This window comes from Canis lupus, chromosome 3 (assembly GCF_011100685.1).
Source record: "Canis lupus familiaris isolate Mischka breed German Shepherd chromosome 3, alternate assembly UU_Cfam_GSD_1.0, whole genome shotgun sequence".
NCBI classification, from domain to species: domain Eukaryota; kingdom Metazoa; phylum Chordata; class Mammalia; order Carnivora; family Canidae; genus Canis; species Canis lupus.
The window spans coordinates 54,797,790-54,823,596 of NC_049224.1; the positions used below are offsets into that span (position 1 = coordinate 54,797,790).

The 25,807-nt window shown below is 44.5% G+C and overlaps 1 protein-coding gene across 4 annotated transcripts in view; it reads left to right on the forward strand.

The window, feature by feature from the left end:
- PDE8A (phosphodiesterase 8A) overlaps positions 1 to 25,807 on the forward strand; it is a 156,529-nt gene that overhangs the window by 94,874 nt on the left and 35,848 nt on the right. For 3 of the 4 annotated variants that reach the window (XM_038532922.1, XM_038532923.1, XM_038532925.1), the window contains exons 7-14: positions 6,036 to 6,114; positions 7,643 to 7,780; positions 12,973 to 13,061; positions 14,925 to 14,976; positions 15,078 to 15,120; positions 20,392 to 20,469; positions 24,914 to 24,984; positions 25,249 to 25,413. In XM_038532922.1, the coding sequence (XP_038388850.1) occupies positions 6,036 to 6,114; positions 7,643 to 7,780; positions 12,973 to 13,061; positions 14,925 to 14,976; positions 15,078 to 15,120; positions 20,392 to 20,469; positions 24,914 to 24,984; positions 25,249 to 25,413 (715 nt within the window). The remainder of the gene's footprint in view (positions 1 to 6,035; positions 6,115 to 7,642; positions 7,781 to 12,972; positions 13,062 to 14,924; positions 14,977 to 15,077; positions 15,121 to 20,391; positions 20,470 to 24,913; positions 24,985 to 25,248; positions 25,414 to 25,807) is intronic. The other variant, XM_038532924.1, reaches the window with a different exon arrangement.

A 25,807-nucleotide genomic window follows, 5' to 3' on the forward strand; every position in this document is an offset into this window, starting at 1 on the left:
CAATGTAAGAAAGGCCATATATGACAGACTCACAGTTAACACCATACTCGGTAGTGAAAAGTTGAAAGCTTTTCTCCTAAGGTCAGAGACAGGACAAGAATCCCCCTGCCCCCAAACACACACACACACATTCTTTTATTTAACACAGTACTGGAAGTCCTAACCAGAGTAATTAGCAAGAAAAACAAAAGGTATCCAAATTGGAAAGGAAAAGGTAAAACTGTCACTATTTGCAGATAAAATGATACTATATATAGAAAACCCTAAAGGTACCACCAAAAAAGCTTACTGGAACTAATAAACCAATTCACTAAAGTTACAGGATGCAAAAATCAATAAACAAAAAATCCATTGCATTTCTATACACTAATAATGACCTATCCAAAAGAAAAATAAATCCCATTTATAATTGCTTCAAAAAGAATAAAATATTTAGGAATAAATGACCAAACAGGTAAAAATCCTATACACTGAAAACTGTAAGACATTGATAAAAGAAATTGGAGACTATGCAAATAAATGGGAAAATATATCCTGCTCATGGATCAAAATAATTAATATTGTTAAAATGTCCATACTATATAAAGCAATCTGCAAATTCACTGTAATCCCTATCAAAATTCCAATGACATTTTTCACAGAACTAGAGCGAATAATCGTAAAAACTTATATGAAATCACAAAAGACCCTGAATAGCCAAAGCAATCTTGAGAAATAAGAACAAAGCTAGAAGTATTACGCTTCCTGATTTCAAATTATACTACAAACCTATAGTAATCAAAATAGCATGGTCTGGAATGAAAACAGACACATAGATCAATGGAATAGATTAGAGAGCCCAGAAATAAATCCACGTTTACATAGTCAATTAATCTACAACAAAAGAGGCTAGACTATGAAATGGGGAAAGGACAGTTTTTTTTTAAATAAATGGTTGTTAGGAGAACTGGACCATTATCTTAACCATATACAAAAACTAACTCAAAATGCATTAAAGACTTGTATGTAAGACCTGAAAGCATAAAACTAGAAGAACGCAGAAGTAGCAAGCTCCTTGACACTGGTTTCAGTGATTTTCTTTTTTTGGGTGGATCGAGCTCCAAAAGCAAAGGCATAGAAGCAAAAATCAACAGATGAGACTACATCAAACTAAAAAGCTTCTGCGCAGTGAAGGAAGCCATCAATACAGTGAAGAGTTAACCTGTTGAATGGGAGAAGATATTTGTTAATCATAGATTTGATAAGAGTTAATATCCAAAATACATAAAGAATTCATACAACTAAATAACCAAAAAACTGATTAAGAATTGGGTGGAGGATCTGAATAAACATTTTGTTCAAAGAAGACAGATGCCCAACAGACACATGAGAAGATGCTTAACATCACTAATCCTCAAGGAAATTCAGGTCAAAATCACAGATCTCACTTTGCACCTGTCAGAATGGCCAAAATAAAAAATACAAGAAACTGTAAATGCTGATGAGGGTGTAGAGAAAAGGGAACCTTCATCATTATTGGTAGGAATGCAAACAGGTGCAGTACTGTGGAAAACAGTAAGGAGTTTGCTCAAAAAAGTTAAAAATAGAATTACCATATGACCCAGTAATTCTACTACTATTTACCCAAAGAATGCAAAAACGTGAATTCAAAAAGATAGTATGCACCTCTGTGTTTACTGCAGCATTATTTACAATAGCCAAATTATGGAAGTAACACAAGCGTCCATTGATAGGTAAATGGATACAAGAGATGTTTTACATATATACATATTATAATGTATATATTCATTCCATACTGTATATATATACACACACATATACCTACTATATATAATACATATATGTGTATATATTCCATAGTATGTGTGTATACATACACACACAAACATAGATGTGTGCGCACACAATGGAATATTATTCAGCCATAAAAAGAATGAAATGTTGCCATTAGAGAAAGATAAGTGAAATCTAAACAACAAAACAAATAAAATGAAATTAAACCTAGACTGGGGATCCCTAGGTGGCTCAGTGGTTTGGCACCTGCCTTCAACCCAGGGCGTGATCCTGGAGACCCAGGATCAAGTCCCACATCTGGCTCCCTCCATGGAGCCTGCTTCTCCCTCTGCCTGTGTCTCTGCCTCTCTCTCTCTCTGTGTCTGTCATGAATAAATAAATAAAATCTTTAAAAAACACACACAAAAAAACCTAGACTCCTAAATACAGAGAACAGAGTGGTGGCAAACAGGGAAAGGGGGTTGGGGCTGGATGCCAAATTGGTGAAGGGGATCCCAAGGCACAGACGTATGGTTATAACAAAAGTACATCATGGGAAATAGAGTCAAATAATACAGTTGACCCTTGAACCATGCAGGGCTTAGGGCACTGACCCTTCATGAAGTTGAAAATCCATGTAGAACTTTTGACTCCTCAGAAATTTGAGTATTAACAGCCTACTGTAGATTGGAAGCCCTGTTGATAATATATAACCAGTCATTTAACATATGGTATATTATATATGGATGAGCTGATTGTATTGTTATTAATATTAATTTTGTATGGTAACACATAACTAGACTTGCTGTGATCAGTTTGCAATGTGTACAAATGTCAAATCACTATGTTTAACACATGAAACTAATAGAATATTATATGTCAACTATATTTCATTTAAAAAGACTGAGTTCACCCAAAAGCATAAGATACCTAGGAATAAACCTAACCAAAGAGGTAAAGGATCTATACCCTAAAAACTATAGAACATTTCTGAAAGAAATTGAGGAAGACACAAAGAGATGGAAAAATATTCCATGCTCATGGATTGGCAAAATTAATATTGTGAAAATGTCAATGTTACCCAGGGCAATTTACACGTTTAATGCAATCCCTATCAAAATACCATGGACTTTCTTCAGAGAGTTAGAACAAATTATTTTAAGATTTGTGTGGAATCAGAAAAGACCCCGAATAGCCAGGGGAATTTTAAAAAAGAACACCATAGCTGGGGGCATCACAATGCCAGATTTCAGGTTGTACTACAAAGCTGTGGTCATCAAGACAGTGTGGTACTGGCACAAAAACAGACACATAGGGGATCCCTGGGTGGCTCAGCGGTTTAGCGCCTGCCTTTGGCCCAGGGCGTGATCCTGGAGTCCCGGGATCGAGTCCCACGTTGGGCTCCTGGTGTGGAGCCTGCTTCTCCCTCCTCCTGTGTCTCTGCCTCTCTCTCTCTCTCTCTCTATGCCTATCATAAATAAATAAATAAATAAATAAATAAATAAATAATCTTAAAAAAAAAAAAAAAAAACAGACACATAGATCAATGGAACAGAATAGAGAACCCAGAAGTGGACCCTGAACTTTATGGTCAACTAATATTCGATAAAGGAGGAAAGACTATCCATTGGAAGAAAGACAGTCTCTTCAATAAATGGTGCTGGGAAAATTGGACATCCACATGCAGAAGAATGAGACTAGACCACTCTCTTTCACCATACACAAAGATAAACTCAAAATGGATGAAAGATCTAAATGTGAGACAAGATTCCATCAAAATCCTAGAGGAGAACACAGGCAACACCCTTTTTGAACTTGGCCACAGTAACTTCTTGCAAGATACATCCTGAAGGCAAAAGAAACAAAAGCAAAAATGAACTATTGGGACTTCATCAAGATAAGAAGCTTTTGCACAGCAAAGGATACAGTCAACAAAACTCAAAGACAACCTACAGAATGGGAGAAGATATTTGCAAATGACGTATCAGATAAAGGGCTAGTTTCCAATATCTATAAAGGACTTCTTAAACTCAACACCAAAGAAGCAAACAATCCAATCATGAAATGGGCAAAAGACATGAACAGAAATCTCACAGAGGAAGACATAGACATGGCCAACATGCACATGAGAAAATGCTCTGCATCACTTGCCATCAGGAAAATACAAATCAAAACCACGATGAGATACCACCTCACACCAGTGAGAATGGGGAAAATTAACAAGGCAGGAAACCACAAATGTCGGAGAGGATGCGGAGAAAAGGGAACCCTCTTACACTGTTGGTGGGAATGTGAACTGGTGCAGCCACTCTGGAAAACTGTGTGGAGGTTCCTCAAAGAGTTAAAAATAGACCTGCCCTACGACCCAGCAATTGCACTGTTGGGGATTTACCCCAAAGATACAGATGCAATGAAACGCCGGGACACCTGCACCCCGATGTTTCTAGCAGCAATGGCCACAATAGCCAAACTGTGGAAGGAGCCTCGGTGTCCATCGAAAGATGAATGGATAAAGAAGATGTGGTTTATGTATACAATGGAATATTACTCAGCCATTAGAAATGACAAATACCCACCATTTGCTTCAACGTGGATGGAACTGGAGGGTATGATGCTGAGTGAAGTAAGTCAATCGGAGAAGGACAAACATTATATGTTCTCATTCATTTGGGGAATATAAATAATAGTGAAAGGGAATATAAGGGAAGGGAGAAGAAATGTGTGGGAAATATCAGAAAGGGAGACAGAACATAAAGACTCCTAACTCTGGGAAACTAACTAAGGGTGGTGGAAGGGGAGGAGGGCGGGGGGTGGGGGTGAATGGGTGACGGGCACGGGGGGAGGGGGCACTTGACGGGATGAGCACTGGGTGTTATTCTGTATGTTGGTAAATTGAACACCAATAAAAAATAAATTTATTAAAAAAATGAACAGTTTAGAAATGGGCTTAATAATATGTTAGATTCTTTAAAAAAAAAATGTTAGGTTCTTTAAAGTCCTCTCCAGTATGATATTATTTGTTCAGAAAAGTTCATGCTCTCTCTTTATTACTTTATCTTCCTGTAGAAATAGTTTTAAAAACTTTGGATTAGCAGATTCTAATTTTTACTGAAGAGACTAAGAAAAGGACTAACTAAATCAGAAAACTCTAGCTGGTGAAATCTGCAGTTAAGCATAGATTTTATTATTGGTAAAAGTGAAGAGGAAACACTACAGATGTATGATTAAATTATTAGGATGTTTTTTCAAAAGCACATACAATAAATATGTTTACATTTAAAAAAAAGACTGAGTTATCTTTCTGGTAACTGTAGAAGTTTTGTTGTGATATGTATAGGCAGTCAAAGATTACACTGCCAGGTATATATGGAATATGTTCTATAGATAAGTATCAGGTGGTTTATTAATAAAATTACAGTTGACCCTTAAACATCACGGGTTCTTATACGTGGATTCTTTTCAATAAATACAGTAGTATAAATGGATTTTCTCTTCCTTATGATCTTTTTAGTAGCATTTTCTTTTCCCTAGCGTACTTTATTGTGAGGATACATTAAATAACACATATAGCATATAAAATCTGTGTTAGTTGACTGGTTATGTTATCGACAAGGCTTCTTGGTCTACAGTACGTAAGTTTCTGGGTAGTAAAAAGTTGTATGTAGATTTTTGACTGCACAGAGGGTTGGCACTCTTAACCCTTGCCTTGTTCAAGGTTAGCTGCATGGTTATTTCTCTGGATTTTGTGATGATTATCATCTTTTTAAGTTTGTAATTTGCTACAATTTCTTTCCTCCTTCCAAATACGTATTCTTTTTTTACATAAAAAAAGTAAATAATAGCTACAAATGATTGACCATCTCCTTTCTGTCGGGCTCTGTGCAGGATTCTTGATTCTCTTCTCTCACGTAGCCCTCAGGAGGGTTCTCCCAGATGGGGAGGAGGGAGACTCAGGAGGTTCAGTCATGGGCGCAGGGTCCCAGAGCTGCCCTGGCATGTATCCCACGCTGGTCCTCACCCTGGAAGGGAAGGCACAGCTATGCATATTCATGGTCCCAAGTAGCATGGTTACAGAAGGTGTTTATTTGTCTTTATGCTTTTTAATATTTCCCTCCTCCTTTTTCTTGAATTAGTATTTGTTACTTTTATCATCAAATGAAAACCACATTTAAATAAGTTAATACAATAACTCAAGATTGTATTAGATTTTTTTGTAGTGTTTACATTAATCAGTCTTTTTTTTTTTTCCCCTACCCATAAAGGGCTTGTAACTCAATATTCACGGCATTAGAGAAAAGTCAAGAAGCAATTGAAATTACAAGTGAAGACCGCGTTATACAGGTTGGTTATTTTGGAAGTTCATTTTTCTGAATTTCTGGTATTGCTTTAGCATTAAACCCTTCCAGTCTGATGTTTTTTTTTTCTTTTGGAAGTTCAAGAGACCAAGTTTTTCTTAGAGAATCATCAGAACAAAATCTGTAAAATACGTAATTTAAAATAAGTTCCTTTTAAATAAGTAAAGCTACTAATAGTTATTTATGGTGCCAGAAAATATTCTGTGGAAATACCACATTTGCATTTATTATTATTTACTTTTTTGTTTATTTAGCAAGAGGAGGCTTTTATCCAAAGGGATTACCACAGGAGCAGGAGGAGGCTCTCACCCTAAGGTCTTCAAGCTCTAGCCTTTCTCATTGTTTTTGAAGATAGTTTACACCTATAGAAATGTATTAGAAACTACTCAGAATTGCCAGAATAACCTAGTAGTTACTGAACAAATGACTCATTATTAGCAAAGAGGATTCATAAAAGCAGCTTAAGATAATATAGCTTGTACTTTTAGATTACAAAAGAGGGCTTGTGCCAAGGAAATACTCCTTTTGTCTGAGATCAGCTCCACTTTGCTGTCTCTCCTAAGCACTCTAGCTCTTCACTTTAACTTGCAACATGCTTGGTAAAGAGCTGCTGATCCCGGCTTTCAGGAGTCGGTGCCCAGAGAGGCAGCTGGCCGGCATTGAGAGCGCAGGCTGGTGGCAGGCAACTGCCACACCTTCCTAGCTGAGCATCATAGGGCAAGTTACTTTGTCTCCCTAAATGTGCTCTCTGAGCTGTACAGACAAGAATGATACTCCTACAACAACCTGTCTTTTGTCAGGATGTTGTAAGTGGGTGAGTGCGTGTGGAGTGCTTACTAGTGTCTAGCAAGGAAAACAGAACCTAAGTGGTATCAGTCATTGCTTTATCATCACCGCTATTTTATTATTGCTATTATTAGCACATGCACAGCTTTCCTGTACATTTTCTTCTAGTCTTGTGGTCCTCTCTGAAATTTAGCCATACAGCCTTCCATCAGTAAGTACTTCCCAGTTCATAGCCTGCTTTCCCAGCACACGATTCATGTGTATCACTTGAGAGTGGCGACCTAGGGGTTTCATTCCCATTGAACAGATACGCGGATTGAGACTTAGAGGGGGTTGAGTGACTTGCTGGAGGGGAGCCTGGGTGCTTTGCACTTCAGTCTACTACTTCATTCTACTGTGTCATAATCTGAGAAGTGCTCCTATAGCAGTTCAAGCCGGTATTCATGTGGCTTCTTCCTCTTTGGATGTTCAAGGGGATTGGACCAGTTCCTCTCTGGGGCCTCAGGGACCATGACAGAACCCCAGTCAAGTCCCTGGGGTAGAGGCTTCTCTGGACCCCAGGGATCTCCAGGGGTTATGCTCTGCGACTTCAAAACTGTCACAGTGAGCTCCAAGCTCCTGAGCTTTCTGGGTGGAAAACATAATGGCTTAGGGTAAATACTCTGGATTGTCCTCTTCCCAGATTCTCTTTTAATGTGCTTGATGATGTTTCTCTTGTCTCCCCCCAGTATGCAAATCCTGCATTTGAAACAACCATGGGCTATCAGTCAGGTGAATTAATAGGAAAGGAGTTAGCAGAAGTGCCTATAAATGAAAAAAAGGCTGATTTGCTCGATACTATAAATTCATGCATCAGGATAGGCAAGGTAAGTAAGAGGGTTAGTACCTTTTTTACTTTCTGTAACAAAGAGGAAAGGAAGGTGTTTGCCAAGCATCACCTGGGCGGGATAATCTGCATCTCACCCTTCACTGAGGCCCAGGGAAGTGCCGATAGTGTTGGTCCTGTTATTCCCATTTTGCAGATGAGGAAACTAAGATCAAGGAAGTGGAGGAGACAATCAACTGTTATGCAGAATAGCTTTGATTGACACTTGAAGTCAGTATCTTCATCTTTGTTACAAGTACATTGATCTTTCTAATAATTGATTGTCTAAGTGGTAGATGTTGTCAAGTGGCTTCTTTGGGCAGAGGATTGCCGGTAAAGACCCAAGGTCTCAGAACACACCTGAGCCCAACACATCTGCATCTGTTTGGCCTCTTTTGGAATGTCTTCTATGTGCAGGCACTCTGCTAGATTGTGGTATAGAAAAAAGGGCAAAACATAAACTGCTGCCTTGGGGAACTCCTATTCCAGGGTGTGAACATGACAAGTCACATAATCGTGGTGCTGGAGGGATAGATCGAAGGCAGTCTCAGTCTGAAAGGTTATTTCTCAGCACTGGCTTCTGCCAGCACCTCACTATTACTAGGTTTTCATGTGTGATGACAAGGGAAAGGCTGGGATCCCTGGGTGGCTCAGCGGTTTAGCGCCTGCCTTTGGCCCAGGGCCTGATCTTGGAGTCCCGGGATCGAGTCCCATATTGGGCTCCCTGCATGGAGCCTGCTTCTCTCTCTGCCTGTGTCTCTCCCTCTATCTCTGTGTCTCTCATGAATAAATAAATAAAATCTTTAAAAAACAAACAAACAAGGGAAAGGCTATTGCTTTCCATAGTCTTTTCTGCTAGGCTCTTTTTAACTTTTGGAAGTTGGTGAGAGACTATTAATCTGATCATTCAGAATACTTGAAACACTGGTGACCTGCTTTCTTGCCCGCTCCCCCACCCCATAGCCCAGCAGAGCAGTCTGCCATGAGGGGCTGAAGGGCTCTGCAGAGCCTATACCCTACTTTACCTGGGCCCCTTAAGACACCATTTTTGGGTTGTGTCCCTTTGTTCTGTGGCTCTGAGCACACCAGTTTGCCTTGTGAAAACAAGGAAAGGGCAGGCTGGCTGTGAGGGCCCAATGACATACTCCCAGGGGAATGATAAAAATGGGCACTACTTGAATCCCATTCTGCCTTCAACTTTTCTGTCACGGATGATGATTTTCTTACTGGAAAGAGTGGCAGGTCCTCTGGAGAGAGCAGGGAAGACTGAGACGAATGAAGAGCCCCTCAGGCGCTCAGGCATACTGCCTGGGCTGGACCCTGGGTTCCCTCACTCTGAGAGAGGGGGCATCCTCAGAAGGCAGTGACCAAAGAGCAGCCCTGGCGGGGCTTTACCAGGGCCTTCCCAATCCTGACACTGAGGTCCCAGGCTGCCTCTGGGTCAGCCAGTGGTTCTGTTGTGAGGGTCAGCCAGGCATGAGCCAGAGATTATGGCCCTCGTACGCCTTGATCTGGCAACACGAACACTGAGGAGAGCAAGTAGAGAATGGGAGGGGCCAGTTAGTGGGTTAGCGTGAGGCCTTGAGATCCATCCCAATCTGTGTGAGCAACATCTCACCTCCTAACTAATGTCACTGGTGCCAGGTACAAAGGGGCCTCAAACTTGAACAACAGGAGACCTGTTCTCTAAAACCTGTTTATTGTGAGCACAGAATATGAAAGATTATCATATAATTGACCTCAGCATCACTTCATTGGGAGCATGGTTATTTATTTGTGTGTTTTGGAGTTCCTGGGGAGAGCAGAAGAACAGCCATTTGTCCTTGGTTTGCTGACAACGCTGCAGCAGGACAGGCTATTTAGTTGGATAATTTTTGTGAAATGAAACGATATATGGCCTTCATGATTGAGTTTCCCTATGGAGGGAGAAGAAGCACTTGCTAAGGGGTCAGCCAGCCCTGGAAGACAGAGTCACTGGGCTCAGTGGAGAGAGCTCAGACATGCCCTGGGAACCAGAACAGGGACTCAGGAAGTGGTTTGGTAATGGAAAGAGGGCAGCTTCAAAGGGCCAGATTCTAGATGTGCCAGTTGGGGACAGAGAAGAAATTCTGATGATGTTCACACAGAGAGTATGGCAAACATAGCTCTCCACAAACCCCTCTACCTATTGTTCTCAGCCTCAGCCTCCATGCTCATGCTTCTTTGCATCCCCGCCCGTATACATCCTTCCCAATTCCCTCCCTTTCCTCGTCCCCAAGACTTCTCTAGAAGGGCTCTAGAACTCACACTCTCCTCTTCTCACATGCCTGAGCCTTCTATGGGCTCTTCCCTTGGAAATTGTGTCTTGTAGGCACTAGAACATGTTGGCTGCTCAGTGCCTACGTATAATCATGACATTTGGCTGCAGAGCCCTCTAGCTTTTCGAAACTTGGAGCTCCTATGGTTCCTCACAGGCTCCCCTCCTCTCCTGATCTTTCTTCCACCATTCCTCCCAGGTTTACCAGGGTTCTTCGTCCCTGCCGTATTTCTCAGAAATCTCGCTTGGTGAGGCACTTTGCTGCTCTGCATACATGGCCCACGCCTTCCCATTTTCAGCCTCAGCTTCTCACCAGGGTCTCATACAACTTCCCTCCATCATCTTGAAATCACCTTGTCTAACAATTTTTCCCTCATCCCTCGTTAACCAAAATATCCATCCTCTCCAGCCCCTGCTATCTCTGCTCGTTGGTTGGCCTCCCACTTGCCTCATTCCTAGAATGGTTTTGGTTCCTCTCCACCCATCAGTGTCCAGTCCATTGCTAAGCCATGATGTCTGTTACATCCCTGCATCTCAGTGTCTGTTGCCTGGACCTGACCTTGTGTGGGGCCTTCTTGCCACCCTTGGACTGTGGTGGCCGAATCCCATCAGGGCCATTTTCTGGAGATCTCTGGTCAGCGCTTCCTATGCTCCCAAGTGGTTAGTCTGATCACACTGCTCCCTGGGCCTGGAGTGCAATCCCTAGGCCTAGCTACAAGGATTCTACAGACTGACCTTGGCCTCCCAATTCCATTTGGCTGAACAGGAGCCCCAGTGTCCCTTGACTGACTGTGTGCTGGCACTGTGCAAGCCCTGGGGATGACTGGGCACCCAGAGGGGCTGTCTCAGTAGTCCGAGAAGCCCAACTCAGTGCTTGGCCTGCCCCAGAACAGCAGCGGGGCATGGGTCTTCATATGGTTCTGAGGGGAGCATGGCCCAGAGAAGCCTGTGCAAAACCACCTGGGCTGGAACTGAATGGCCATTTACTGAATGTTTGCTATGTGTCAGGACTCGGCCAAGAATTTCTGTATGTTACCAGATGTAATCTTTATGAGTGCGTTCTGAGGTAGTACTATGTTATTCCAGGAACTACAACTCGTATATTTCTGATAGGTCAATATTTTTGATAAGAACTATGATCTGTGATAAGTAAATATTTTTGCTTCTGTTAATGACTGGAGAACTCACAGGCAAAAGTGTTCTCGAAGCAGAGACACTGACTAAATCACTTTGTTCCTCAGCTGGACCATTCAACACTGGCTGAACTGGCTTCCTATTCCTCTCCTTGGGATCTGGCAGCTGCACATGTCTATCCAGAAAGGATTAGCGGAGAAAATCCTGCAGATATATTTTAAAGTTCTGACTGATGGATGGATTGAATTAGTCTCCCATTTTTCTCTCTCTTTTCTATAAAAACTCTATAGAATTATTCTCTCTTGAGAATAATTGAGAATTCACCCATTAAAGTCTGCAATTCACTGGTGTTTGGTCTATTCACAGAGTTTTGTAAATGTCACCACAATCAATTTCCTACATTTCTGTTGGTAGTGAGCTTTGGCAGTAAGTCTGTAGCTATCTGCTGAAGCCTCCTGCGAGGATACACAGGCTGCAGATACAGAAGGCAGGCGGTAGCTTCCTGTCTAGTGACCTCTGTTTAGCTCTTGCCTGGCACAGGCCAGTCTCCCCTCAGAACTATGGTGTGTGAGACCCTCACCTTCCTTCTGCTCCGGAGGTCCATAAGCATGGAGCTGGACTCTCAGGCTGTCTTTTCCTTCAGTCCTTTCCTGAGGACGGTGTGTTCAGAAGTACACTGGGGAGCATCAGAAACCATCCTTTGCTTCTGTCAGAATGTCCTGGCTTCTGCTGAATCCACTTTCTCAGAGGAGCCTGAGAGGAGATTCTCTTGTTGGCATTTGCATGCAGGTTGCCAGGCCATAAGCATGGAAGATTTCAGAATGGACCCTTTGTAAGGGTCTGGACAGATGTGAGCTAAGCCACCAAGGCTGCCACGGTGGTCTGTTTCCTGCCTGGGTCAGCCCTAGGTCCTGAAGGATCTAGAAGGTCAGGAGGGTTAGGGGTCACCCTAAGAGTTGAGTGTCCTACAGTAAATCCTCAAGCTATTTATAGCTTAAGGACCTTGGTGACCCTTGCAGGAATTCAGAACCTTTTAGGTGATGACAAAACCCCACTCCATTCCAGACTTCTCTGCACCACCCCAAGAGTAGGGTTGCCACCTGCAGTCCCCGTTCTCGCTGGGGTCATGGCCCATACACAACTGCTCTCCCAGACTGCAGATTCATTCTAAGAGGATCTGTGCATGTTCTGACTGGCCGTGAGAGCACAGCTGATGTCGCTGCAGCCCTGGCTTTTAAGGTCTCCAATCTGTTCTACCTGAGCCCAGACTTGGCTGTCATCTTCATCCACTTCCCTGCAGAGGGACTGGAATCCCCACATGTCCCAGAGGATGGTAGTAGGCCACTGTGCTAGTGGCAGCAGAGTGGCCCCTTCTCTGCCCCAGTCCTGAGGTTCTCCCATCAGGGGAGCAGAGACCATGCTGCTCCTCCCCTGCAGCACGCGGGTGAGAGCCAGGACAGTCTGAGGAACCTGTGTGCTGCAGCCAGGGACCATTCTTCATTCCGAGGCCAGGCCCTCTTGCCAGAGGACAGCTCCTGAAAACCTGTGACCACTCCTACCATGGCCAGCTGGTGTTTGTCCCCCATGCAGGAAGAGATGGACTTGGGGAAAACAGATTGCCCAATGTTGTGTTTGGGGTTGGGATCATTTTTTTTGTCTGAATTGCTTTAGCCACGGTAAGTGAATCAGAACCTCACATAGAAGATGTTCTTGGGTTTATGTTTTGAACGCACAGTATAATGATGCTTACATTCCATTTATAGGAGTGGCAAGGAATCTACCATGCCAAAAAGAAAAATGGAGATAATGTGCAACAAAATGTGAAGATAATACCTGTCATTGGACAGGGAGGGTAAGTGGAAAATCCAGGTACTCCAGTCAACATACCATGCTTGGCTTAGGGCAGAATTTGCTCTGAATACTTCAGTAGGTTAAGAACTGCATGCAGAAATTTATTTTTTTTTTTAATTTTTATTTATTTATGATAGTCACATACAGAGAGAGAGAGAGAGAGGCAGAGACACAGGCAGAGGGAGAAGCAGGCTCCATGCACCAGGAGCCTGACGTGGGATTCGATCCCGGGTCTCCAGGATCGCGCCCTGGGCCAAAGGCAGGCGCCAAACCGCTGCGCCACCCAGGGATCCCTGCATGCAGAAATTTAAAAGGAAGACTTGTCACAAGGTCAAGTGTCATCAAAGAACCACCTTCCAGGGTAGAGCGTCCTCATGGCTACAGCCCGACCTCCCCAGCTCGTGACCCAGGGCCACCAGGCTCCAGACAATTGTGCTTCTGCTGCATGGACACAAGAGAGACTACAGTATTTCAGTTAGAATGCCACAGTAAAAAAAAATAAAAATAAAAAAAATAAAAAAAAAAAAAAGAATGCCACAGTATTATGCCATGTGGCAAGAACACTAACTGCTGGATTCTCTATATTTAAAAGATTTTTATCTAATTTGAAAGACTATGTATTATTTCTCTGTAGATCTATCAAATTAGATAAAGGTATTTAAGTCATTACCATTTATAGCAACTCTCATATAAAACAGATGTGACTACAGATGGCAAAGTATTATATATCAGGAGCCTAAAAATGTCATATGGTTTGCCTCAGAATATATCTTAAATAATATGAACAGTGGGAAATTATAAATCTGAATTGTAGGATACCCAACAGTAAAATATGCAACCATCAGAAATGATGATCATAGAAAATTAAATGGTAAGGAAAAAAATGCTTAAGGTAAACACAAAAATCAAAATGTGAAATCATACCTAGAATATAATCTCTATCCTGAAAATAAAAGAAGGAAACACAAGACCAGGAGGGAATGTGGCCATGGTGGTTACAGCAGCTGCGGCTGCTTCTCGAGCCCTCCCTCCATGGGCAGGCTTGGTGCCTGGTAGATGTCACTTTGTTTCCTCATCAACACACACTGTAGCGTCAGTATTGTGATCATCTCCGTTTTACAGATGAGGAAACTGAGGCCTGAGGTGGGAGGTTTCACCAGCAGGGGGTGGAGCAGGGCTGCCATGCTGACCACAGGGCCCCCGTGCTTGGTCCCCCATGAGTGATGGTCTCAGGGAGGCGGGTCTATGTGGGCTCCCTGTTCCAATTCTTTGCCTTTTTATGTCGTCCTCCAAGTTTTTTTGGGATAAGTCTAGGGATTTGATGATCTGGGGGGAGAATTGGAAAAGTGGAAGGCCCAGTGAGTAGTGAGGAGTTCCGCCTGCAGCTTCTGAGATGAGCCCTGAGTGCCTGGTCGAGGACCCTTCCCCGCCTCTTGCCAGTGAGCTCGGTGTGGCCATAGTGCCACCTTAGTGGCAGGGAGCACAATGTTGGCTGGAACCTTAGGAGGAATGTAGATACAAAGGGCTGTGAAAATGAAAACATGCCAAGGAATGAAAGGCTTTTGGTTGGTTAGCATGCAGTCCGTTGTTTAAAACACTGGTATTTTTTATTGTATGTTGTGATAACTTGGAAGAATTGTGTTGTTTTTACTGAAGAGCTCACTTCTTTTCTGCAGAGACACCAGAAGTGGCTCATGGACTCTCACCTGTTTATTGGTGGCCTTGGCCACAAACAATAGAAATGCTCCCCTCAGAGCATTTTGTGTATTGTGAAAGGGAGATGCTCTTTCATAATAAAAATTAGCTGCATTCCTATCAGATTAGAGAGCCAGGAGAGAAATAATGTATTGTTTTCTACTTGCAGAAAAATTAGACACTATGTGTCCATTATCAGAGTGTGCAATGGCAGTAATAAGGTATGTAAAGGGAGCCCTAGGGACTCCAGGGGTGCCCAGCAAGATTTCCCCAATTACGTGACTAGGCAATCAGAACTAATGGCTTCTACATTTATTTTTAGGCTGAGAAAATAACTGAATGTGTTCAGTCTGACACTCATACAGGTATGGTGCTCCATGTCCATTCTTTGGGGTTATCAGGCTGGTGAAAACAACAAAACCAGACCCTTACTCTGCCTAGCTCACCTCATGCACGGGGGCGAGGGGGGAGGTGTATTTTCTTAGCACCATGACAACATGTCTCTCCTAACGCCCCAGGCTGGTTTATGAGCTGATGCACCTGAGCACCTGTGGGCATTCTTACAGGTGTCCTGTCCTGGGGTGGATCTCAGCCTGTGGGGAGAAAACTGATCACCCCAGATGCAGGAACCTTGTAAAGATATGTTGAGTGAGCTGTGACTTGTTGGCCTCACCTGTGCTTTAAGAGGCAACAGTGTTGGGTATAAGACTACAGTATTCAAGCAGGGATATCTCCACCTCCTGATAGTTATCCCCTCCAGCCTATGGGGAGGTAGCTGGACCCTGACAGGCTTGGCTCACCTTGTGTCTGTCCCCTATCATGCTTTGGACGCCGCCTGCTCATCTCCACATCTGTGTTTTTCCCTGCCCCGGCATTGCCTGTTTCCCTCAAGCATATGCCATGGCCTCAGCAAGCCACCTTCCTCACCTGGTGGTTATAGGTGAGGGCCAAGCTGTGCTGGTGCAGAGTTCTTCCAGCTCCACCCAGGGGCGGCTCCATCACACCCTGTGGGTGTTTAACAGCAACCCACCATGCCCAGGCAATGCTCTGGTTGCCCAGCTAGTCTATAGGAGTCTTTAGGGAAAGACTTTGTCTTCCATCCCCTCAGCTGTTGGTGACATACTTTCTGCAGTACCAGAACATTCATTCATTCATTCATTCACTCATTCATTCTAGGAATGGGTCCCATGTGTTTTTCTGAGCATTTACCATGCACAAGACCCCATGCTAAGTGCTTAAATTAAAGCATATTTAATTGAAGCCTTGCAATGACCCAGTAGGGTAAAGATTTTGTGGATGAAGCTCCCTTTTGACAGGTAAGGAAATTGCAGGGCTAAATAATTTGCCCAGGAGAGTCCACCTAGAACCCAGTTAAGCTGGCACTGGAATCCAGATGGCCGGCTCCAAAGCTCTGGAGTATACACCGGGGCAGTTCACTCCAGGATCAGTGAGGCTTTCAGCTGGAATGAAGAGAGACCTGTCGACAGCCAGGGGACACAAGTAATGATAAGCAGTGATCAGTAGTGGCTGGGAAAGGACTGGTGGTGCCATGGTGGCCTAGAGGAGGAGGAGAAAATTCCAGACAGGGAGAGGTGGTCTGGACTAAGGAGAGTGGTGTGAAAGGAAAAGCATTCCAGAAATAAAAACCATAAAAAGAGGAAAAGGTCAGAGTGTGTTCGAGAAAGAGCAGGATTAAATTTTGACTGGTCAGTATGGAAAGGGGAATTGGGCTCATGAGGGATTCCCCCTCAGATGCCAAGTAGGAGATTAGGATTTTCCTCTGTAGGCGGGGGAGCCTGAGGACTTTTGAGCAGGAGAATTGAGTGTCAACATCTGAGTTTAGCTTTGAACTTGGTCTACCTTGGGTGCCTGGAAGAGCCTTGTGGAGATGTCTGGTGGCATATGGAGAGTCCAGGGCCACAGGACGTTGCTCCTGATGAGAGTGGGGAGGCAAGCTGACTGAGTACTGTGGGTGGGAGGCCAGCAGTAGCAGACAGTGAGGGGATGTGTAGCCAGCAGGATGTGGAAGTCATTCGTGCCACCAAAATTCCTCGTACCACCACTGCACACCAGGCAGCAGATGTCTGCTGGTGAGAAACCTGCACTCTGTGTTTCATGGGTAGGGGGGTGGGGAAGGTATTATCAGAACTGTGACAAGTTCCAGGTCAGGCAGCGTGGCATGGTGCTTCAGTATATCTTACAGGTACTCTGGGGCTGCCAGGTTGAGCCCATGGATACAGGTGTCCTGAACTACTGGAAAGCCTTCAAGTGCTCCTTGGCATCCGGAGAAGGCGAGCTTCCTCAGGTGGAGGAGGTGGAGAGGCCAGGGAGAAGAGGGCTAACTAGAAGCTGGCTCTTAGGAGTTCAGTGGTCCCAGTGCAGAGCAAATTTGCTCTCAAATGCCTGAACTATTAAGAGTGTCACAGAAAGTTCTCTAAAAGTCTGCAGTGTTCCCAGCAAGTCCTGGCAGACATCCAGTCCGCAGCTTCCCCATCTCCAAAATGGAGCTCATCCCGCTAGAGCACCATGTTCACGTAGCAGTGGAAGCGGCTACTGAATGCTTACCACCCTCACTGCTGTTCCACGGTTCCCTGGGTTTACTGCTAAAGACCTGTTAGGGGAGGCATGGAAGGATCATGTTCTAGGGAACAAGAAGCAGAGAGCTGAAGTCAGAGGGGGTGCTGAGCCCAAGCCCTGGTCTTTGGAGGCCCATGTAGGCTTCTGTCCATTGACAGGCCAGGCGTCTCAGAGCACACTTACTAGGTGTGAGGGCTTGGACTCATGTTTCTTCAGGGCTTGCAGTCTGGCCAGGTATGAACCTGCACTCATCCTCCGTACCCGTGTCTGCCTCTGAAAGCCAGCCACCTCCCTCCCCAGGAGCAGCATCCCAGCAGGTGCAAGCTATTTGAGATTGGTCTACACAGAGTTGTTGGATTTGGGTGGGGAGCCAGGGACCCCAGTGGGGTTGCTGGGGCCAGGAAGGTGGAGGATTTACACAGCGATAGAGTAACCTTAAAACATTCAATACAAATGAAAGCTGCTTCTCTTCCACTTTTGCCACAGCCCGGTCCTTGGTACATGCATTTTGCTTCTCTGCAGCCACATTTTGCCCCATGGGCATAAGCAGCTTCCTCCTGGAAATGTTTCCTCCTCTTGTTGGCTACATCTACACAACCTAACTCATTTGCTCTCAGACGAGAACCTGCCTTTTCTCCTCGGGACCCCTTCTGCCCTGCAAAGCTGTTACTCTGCCTCTTGGTTCACCTACATTTGTTTCCCTGCATCCCAGCCCATTTGTAGACATGGACCATACTTTGTTTGTCTTCACATTGCTAACGCCTGGCAGAGGGCCCAGCATGTGGGAGGTGCCCAGTGAATGTGTGTGGAGTGGCTAAAAGGGAGAAAAAAGAGTGCAGGACCAACCCAGTAGGTTCAGAGCTGTCTTCCCAGGTGGTCGTGTGGATGTGACCTCCACAGAGCTCAGAGGAAGGAGACAGGCCAGGATCTGTGTCTGTCTGGGGGCCAGAAGAGGGGCTTAATTTGAGGGAATGAGAATCTAGAGAGAGCATCATGTTGAGGTAGGAGTGGCGGGGGTGCCAACACAGCCACGTGTGGTCATGGCAGGTGAGGCGAGAGGCAGGTTGTGACAAGCAGCTTGTCCTGTCTTTGACTGCCAGCCATTTATTCTCTCTCTGCAGCGCTCAACATTTTTGAGCAAGGGAGGCACAGAAGCAGAGTGTTCTATGTAGTGGACCTTATATCCAAACAGGGATACACAGGTGCTTGTCGAGCGTCTGTTACATGCAAGGCAGTGCTGGTCCCCCAGGAATAAGAAAGGAAGGCTGTTTCTGCCCTTGTGTCCTCCATAGCTGGGGAGGAAGGTGGACATTGCTGGCTACTGACAGTGTTGAGGGGTGCAGGGAGGCATTAGGGGAACATTCCAAAAGGTTATGATACCCGAAATGCATCTTCACTGCTTCTTCAAAGAGGATAGAGAATTAACCCGGTAAAGAAGGTGGCCTGGGAGGGGTCCATTCCCAAGTGGAGGTAAGCAGTTGGTGCCAAGGCGTAGAAGATTGTGAGAGGAAATAGTTTGTGGTGGCCGGAGAGAGAAGGTCTAGATACCCTAGGACTCTGGGGCCATACTCTGGTCACATCCTAAAAATAATGGTTGACCCATTGAAATGTTTTAATTGGGAGAGTGATCTAGTCAGATTTTTGTTGTAGGAGGATCTGCCCACAGAGAATGGGATGAAAGGGACAAGGTTGGGGACTGTGGGACCAGTGAAGGAGGCTGTTGCTATAATCAGGAGGAGGAGGGAGAGTGCCTGAGCTAGGACAAGGACAGAGCTGGGGTAGACTAAAGATTTATTTAGGAGATAAAATGTGTAGATTCAGCTGGCCAGTTGAGGAAGAGGAAGGGAGAAGCGTATGACTTGTTTCCAACTTTACTGGATCTGGGGGAAGATGAGTACGCTGGGAGTGCCTGAGGGGTGTCCGATGGAGTCTGGCTCTCTGGAGAAGCCTGGGATGAGATAGCAACACAGGAGTTAGTTAAAACTGTGGGAATAAATGAGATCTCCCAAGGAGACATGTTGCTGGGAGGACAAGAAGGGCTAAGAACAGAATCTTGGGAGCCGGAAGGAGGGAACCATGAGGAAGGGGGTTGAGGAATGAGGAAGGGAGAGTAAGAAACGGAAGGAAAATCAGGAGTTTCCAGAAAGAGTGGTCAGTGTGTCTAGTACCATAAGTAAGACCTGAACAGTATCCTTCAGATGTAGCAACAAGGAGGGTCCAGGTGACATGACAAGTTCACTGTCAGTGCCCATGTAAAAGAAAATGTAGCAGATACCCCATGAAGCAGCTTCTTGATGTGGGGAGAGACATGAAGGGCCTGCATTTGGGTCCTGTTGCTGAGCAGGGACTCTAGCTGAGGCAGCCAGGGGAGGGTAGAAAAGATGCAGCCTGCAGGCGGAGAAGGCTCCGCTGGAGCGCCAGCTGCCAGTTTCCTCATGTATGAAATGGGAACAATTTGGAGAGGCTCAGCACCAAGGGTAGCACACAGCAGGGCACAGGAAGGAGGGTCAGCTCTGCCTTGTCATTGGTTGCCATGGGGTCAGTGGGTGAGAGGAGTCAAAGCCAGCCCCTCCTGGAGGCTGGAAGAGGGGGCGCAGCTCACAGGAAGCAGGGGCAGCAGGGAGAAAGATAAACTGTCTTTTGAAGTAGACCCCAAACCAGTGTTCCCTGTACTACGCTTGAAAAGAGAGATATGTTTTTCCCTGGGACATTGTAAAACATGTATTGTAAAAAAAATAAAAAATTTACCTTTGGGGCAAGGATGGGTGAGAATCAAAATGTTTTAACCATTTTATTTGATTATGCGGAAGTATAAGAGATTGTTTATGACTGTACGAGGTGGGACATTTTGAGAAAATCACCCCCCCCCCCCCCCCCCCCCCCCCCGCTTAAACTTCATTGGTCAAAGTCTTCATCTCCGGGCACTCTGTTGACTTTTGTGACTTCTTAAATGGTGTTCTAATTCTTAAATTTTGTTATTGAAAAAATTTAGATCTGTAACTTTCCTAATAAATTGTTAAAATTCTTTTGAAGAGGTGATTTATAGTTTGTTTCCACAGATAATCAGTCAGGCAAACATAAAGACAGAAGGAAAAGCTCGCTAGATGTCAGAACTCTTGCTTCTCGAACAAGTGAAGGTAGGTGACAAAGACAGGAGGAGAAAATGCTGAACACATGAATACCAGACATTCTGTCCTCAGTCTGCTCTCCAGGTCACTGCCCACACCAGTTCAGGAGAGGGGAGGGGACCCTCTAGCAACCCGTGTCCATTTCCCCCTCATCCGACTCCTGCCAGGGGGCTCCATTCTCAGCCTTTTGATGGAGTGAGGAAATAAAGAAAAAAACCCTACATTTTACTATCTGTTCTATAGTTTATTTTCTAAACTATTAACAGCGGAGGATGTCCATTTATCTGCTATAATTACATGGGTAATGCATAATGCATTTGGAAATTCTTAATATATTCCATTGTGGGTTGCAGTTTGCCATGGAAACTTACCTTTTGGTGGAGAGGTGAGCTGCCTTTGGGGATTTGAAAGACTCTGACTAAGCAAACATTATTTAAATTTTAATTGGAATATAATTTTTCAAGATTACAGTAGATGTGTGGTCTGGATGATATAGTAGTTTTTAAAATGTAAAGAAAATTACAAATACAGTGTGGAGGCAAATAGTACTGCTAGCTCTGTACTTTCTTTGACCCAGAGGCATATGGAGTTGGTTGGTGCTAGATAAAAAGCCACAACTTTCCAAGGTAATAGCAACCGAGATAATACAATGGGGATCCAGTGCCCTTGGGTTTGTTATGAGGCTCAGAAAACACTGGAAAGACTACACAGGCCCCACCCTGCTGCGAGGGAAGCAGTGTGGTGTCACGGGCCAGAGCTTGGGCTTTGGCCTCAGAATACCCTTGATTCTAGTCCCAGCATCATCTATTTTGTGTACAGCCTTGGGGGTAGACTTCTGTGCTTCCATTTGCTCACTGTGAAATGGGGACAGTGATGCTGCCCACAGAGGGCTGTGTGAGAGTTACATGAGGGTGCCTGGCAAGGGGGGACGGTAGCTGCCTCCACCATCTTCACTGTGGCCTTCACTCGTGCACCCCCATGGGCCTCGGGCAGAATGGGACAGGGACAAGGTTGCCCCCACCCACAACAATCTTCCTCCTATGTTCTGTTCATTCTTAGACTGACTTGGTCCATTTCTGTATTTTTAAGAGGTAAATGTTTTTCTTTAATATTTCTGGGTTTGTTTTTTTAAAGATTGAGAGAGAGAGAAAGAGGGAGGGAGCTAGAACAGGAGGAGGGGCCAAGGGAGAGGGAGAGAGAGAACCCCTGGCAGACTCTCTGCTGAGCACAGAGCCCAACTCAGTGCTGGATCCCAGGACCCTGAGATCATAACCTGAGCCAAAATCAAGAGTTGGCCACCCACCAACGAACCACCCAGGCATGCCCCATGTTTCTGGTTTTTAATCACTAGGTGCCTTTTTTTTTTTTAAGATTTTATTTATTTATTCATGAGAGACATACAGAGAGAGGCAGAGACATAGGCAGAGGGAAAAGCAGGCTCCCTGCAGAAAGCCTGATGGGAGGACTCAATCCTAGGACTCCTGGATCACAACCTGAGCCAAAAGCAGACACTCAACCAGTGAGCCACCCATGTGCCTCTAATCACTAGTCTTTTTAACTGAATTATAATTTACACACAGTGAAATTCAGATATTAAGTGTTTGGTTCCATGAGTTTTGACAGCTCCATACACTTGTGTAACCACCACCCAAAGCAAAGCAGATACAGAAAACAAACATGCACACACACCTTGTACCTCACAGAAGCAGCCACTAGATTTCTAGCACCGTAAACCTCTTTGGCCTCCTCTTACACTTCAGAGAGATGGATTTTATAGCATGTATGCCTGGCATCTGCCTTCTTTCAGTTCGTGTTCTTACGATCCCTTCATGTTGTTAGGTGTGCCAGGACTTCATCCTTTCTCTATTGCTCTGCAGTCTTCCATTGTAGGAATGTGTCACCTTGGATCCATTCTCTTGTTCATAGGCATCTGTGTTCTCTTCCCATTTGGGAGCTGTTAAGAATAAGGCTGTGTGAATGTTCTTATGCAACTCTTTTTTGGTGGACATGTGTATTCCTGTCCTACCTGGAAGTGGAATTCCTGGGCCTCTGGGCAGCTACAGATGTTTCCCCAAGATGTGTTGTCCTACATTCTTGCCCACTGCTGATGTGTGGGTGGTCCCTTTGCTCTGCAACCTCCCGCACTTGGTTATCTTGGCATTTCAAATTTCAGCCATTCTGGTGGATATGGTTTTAATTTTCATTTTCCTGGTGTCGAATGAGGATGAGTACCCCTTCCATATGCTTACTGACCATTTGGACATTCTCTTGTGAACTGTTGTTCAGATATTTTGTTTTTATAATCAGGTTGTTTATCTCACTGGTTTGGTAAAAACTCTTTATGCATCACATATATTTTGTTAGTCTGTGGTTTGCCTTTTTACTCTCTTGGTGATCTTTAATGTGAACAGGAGTTCTTAATTTTAATAAAGCTCATTTTATCAGTGTTTTCTATTATAGCTGGTGTTTTTTTGTGTCCTGTTCAAGAAATCTTTCTCTAGCCCAAGGTCATGAAGATATTCTCCCGTGTTTTCTTACAGAAGCTTTATCGTTTTATTTTTCACCACAGGTCTGTGATTCATTTCAAATTAATTTTTATATCTGATGAAAGTAGGGATCAAGGATGAATTTTCCTCGCTCATGCAAGTCCAATTAGCCCATCATCATATAGAAAAAAAAAGTATTTTCAGCAGTGCCATTATTATAATCAGGTGACGATAAATAGATGGTCATTTTCTGGACTCTTCTCTTTTCCTTGTTCTGTTAGTCTATATGTGTACCAATACCACCATCAGCTTCTAGAGCCTCTGCAGTAAAGCCTTCATAGTTGGTAGTGTAAAATTACTATTCTTTACAACTGTCTTATCTATTATAGGTCCTTTGTGTTTCCATACAACAGTTAGCATCAGCTTGTTAGTTTACTTATACACGTACACACACACACACACACACACACACACACACACAGCCTCCTGGGGTGGTATCTCTGGGAGTCTCTCGAATCTATGGATCACTTTAGGGAAAATGGAAATCTCAATGATACTGAATCTTTCAAACCATGGATGCCTTCTGTGTTTCCTTTCAGGTGGTTTTAATTTTCTCTCAGCAGCATTTTGCATTTTTCAGTGTATAAATTCTACACATCTTTCCTTACATATATTCCTAAATATTGGTGGGTTTTGATGCTTTCATAATGATGTTTTATTTTAGTTCCTAATTGTTTGTTGCTAGTTTATAGAACTTTGACGTTCTATGTAATTACCTGATAGTTACGTACCCGGTAACCTTGATACACTTGCTCATCGGTTGTCAGAGTAGTGTTTATAGATTCTTTTGGGCTTGCTGCACACAGGGCAGCCTTTATGCCCTGTTTCTTCTTCTTACTTTATTTATACTGTTATTTCATTTTTATAAGCATATGTCACTTTCATTCCATTTTTAAATGAGACCGGGTCCTTTTATGACATAATGATAAAACAGTGGTTTTTATTTTTGGTTTAGTGACCTTAACTGGGTAGAATGGGGAGGTGGCAACCATATGCTGATTGCCAAAATTAGATGTAAGGAGTGTTGTAGGTCCCTGAGATCTAAAACGCTTTAGAGGCCCTGAGATGGTTAATCTTGCCCTGTGCTTCTTAGACCTCAGTTTGGTGAAACAAGGCTGACGTATCAGGCCATTGAACAGTCTGTGGTCCCTTCAGGTCTGTGGTAAACAGCATTTGGCCTGACAGTGGGGCTTTCAGGGAGACACACAGAACACTATGTGTATGTTTTTTTCCTGCCTGTACACCACCCAGCCTTCCCTTTACCCCAGAGGAACCATATCATGACAGGAGCACCAGAACATGAACAAACTTCAGACAGAGCCGAGGCATTACTGCCTGTCTCATTGATGGTGTTTACCTCATTGATTTTGATTAAGCATCACCATGGAGAACACCAAAAGGTGCCTTGAAAAATTTAACCAAAAATTCCTGTATTTCAGTTGATAGGGGACTGTGCTTATTGCTCCTGCCATATATGAAACAAAGAGCCTGTGTGGCATTGTCTTCGAGAACATTTTTGCTCCTGGATAGCGGCAAGCTGAATATTAAAAGCCTTATTGTTATAAACGCAAAAAGAGGCTAACTGTTTGGCCTTGACTTGCTAGATTGTTTACCCTGTTTTTTCTCTGGCCTGTGATATCAGAAGTTCAGTCTGGGGGGGCACGTGCATCCTAGTGCCTAGGACTGAAGGAAGCTGCTGGCAGTTGGTTCTGCCAGAACCCCAGGCTTGTTGGGACACAGTTCCACTCTTCCCCCTTGCTCTTGCAGCTGAGCACATGGGAGCCTGTGGGGGGGTGGTGCAGGGAGCAAGGCAGGGCCCGGCCCCCCCCCCCCCCCCCCCCCCCGTGGTCAGCAGGTGCCTGCAGCTGTGCGTACCCTGACCTCCATGTCATGTGCTCTCTCAACAGTTGGCAGTCAGAGACGACACTCCTCCATGGCCCGGATACATTCCATGACGATTGAGGCGCCCATCACCAAGGTAGGGCATGTGTGGGCGGTGTCCAACAAGTGTGCAGGGAAGTCCCTTGTTCTTGGGGTTGCATGTTTCCAGTGAGAGGAAGCAGGCCCGCCTGATAAGAATGCTTTCCTCATTGTATGGAGCAGTCTCCTCTAATGAAAGAGGACATGTCACATGAACACAGAGGCTGGTCTGTTTGGTTGAGCACCGTGACCAGCCTGCCCCTCTGCATCGCCCTCCCTCCACGTGTAGGGTTGAAACTCATGTGGTCTTCCCATGCTTTAGGTAATCAACATTATCAACGCTGCCCAGGAGAGCAGCCCCATGCCTGTGACGGAAGCCTTAGACCGTGTGCTGGAAATCCTGAGAAGCACTGAATTATATTCACCACAGTTTGGTGCTAAGGATGATGATCCTCATGCCAATGACCTTGTTGGGGGCTTAATGTCTGTAAGTATATTTGGCCCGGTTGCTGGCGAGAGCCTCCTGTTCTTGTCTGTTTCCCCAGACATCATTTGTGTATGGCTGGCCTACACAGAGCTCTTCGTGGGTAGGGCTCAGCGGAGGCCTGAATCCCTCCATCACTCAGGCTCGACTGTTCTTTGGCCAGAGCCGTCACCCACCTGTTGCCTGCCACCCAGGGAGACTTCAGCTCAAAGCAGAGAAGGGGGAGTCTTGACAGTCTGCAGGGCTAGGTTCTTCATTTTTGCTTAGGGGTCCTATGACGAATTTAAGTAAAACTTGATTGTTTTAAAGATTTTGAAAACTACAGCAGAAAAAAAATATGAAATGATTCATACCAAATTATGACACAGAAAGACTATATATGCTTTAAGAGGCACCA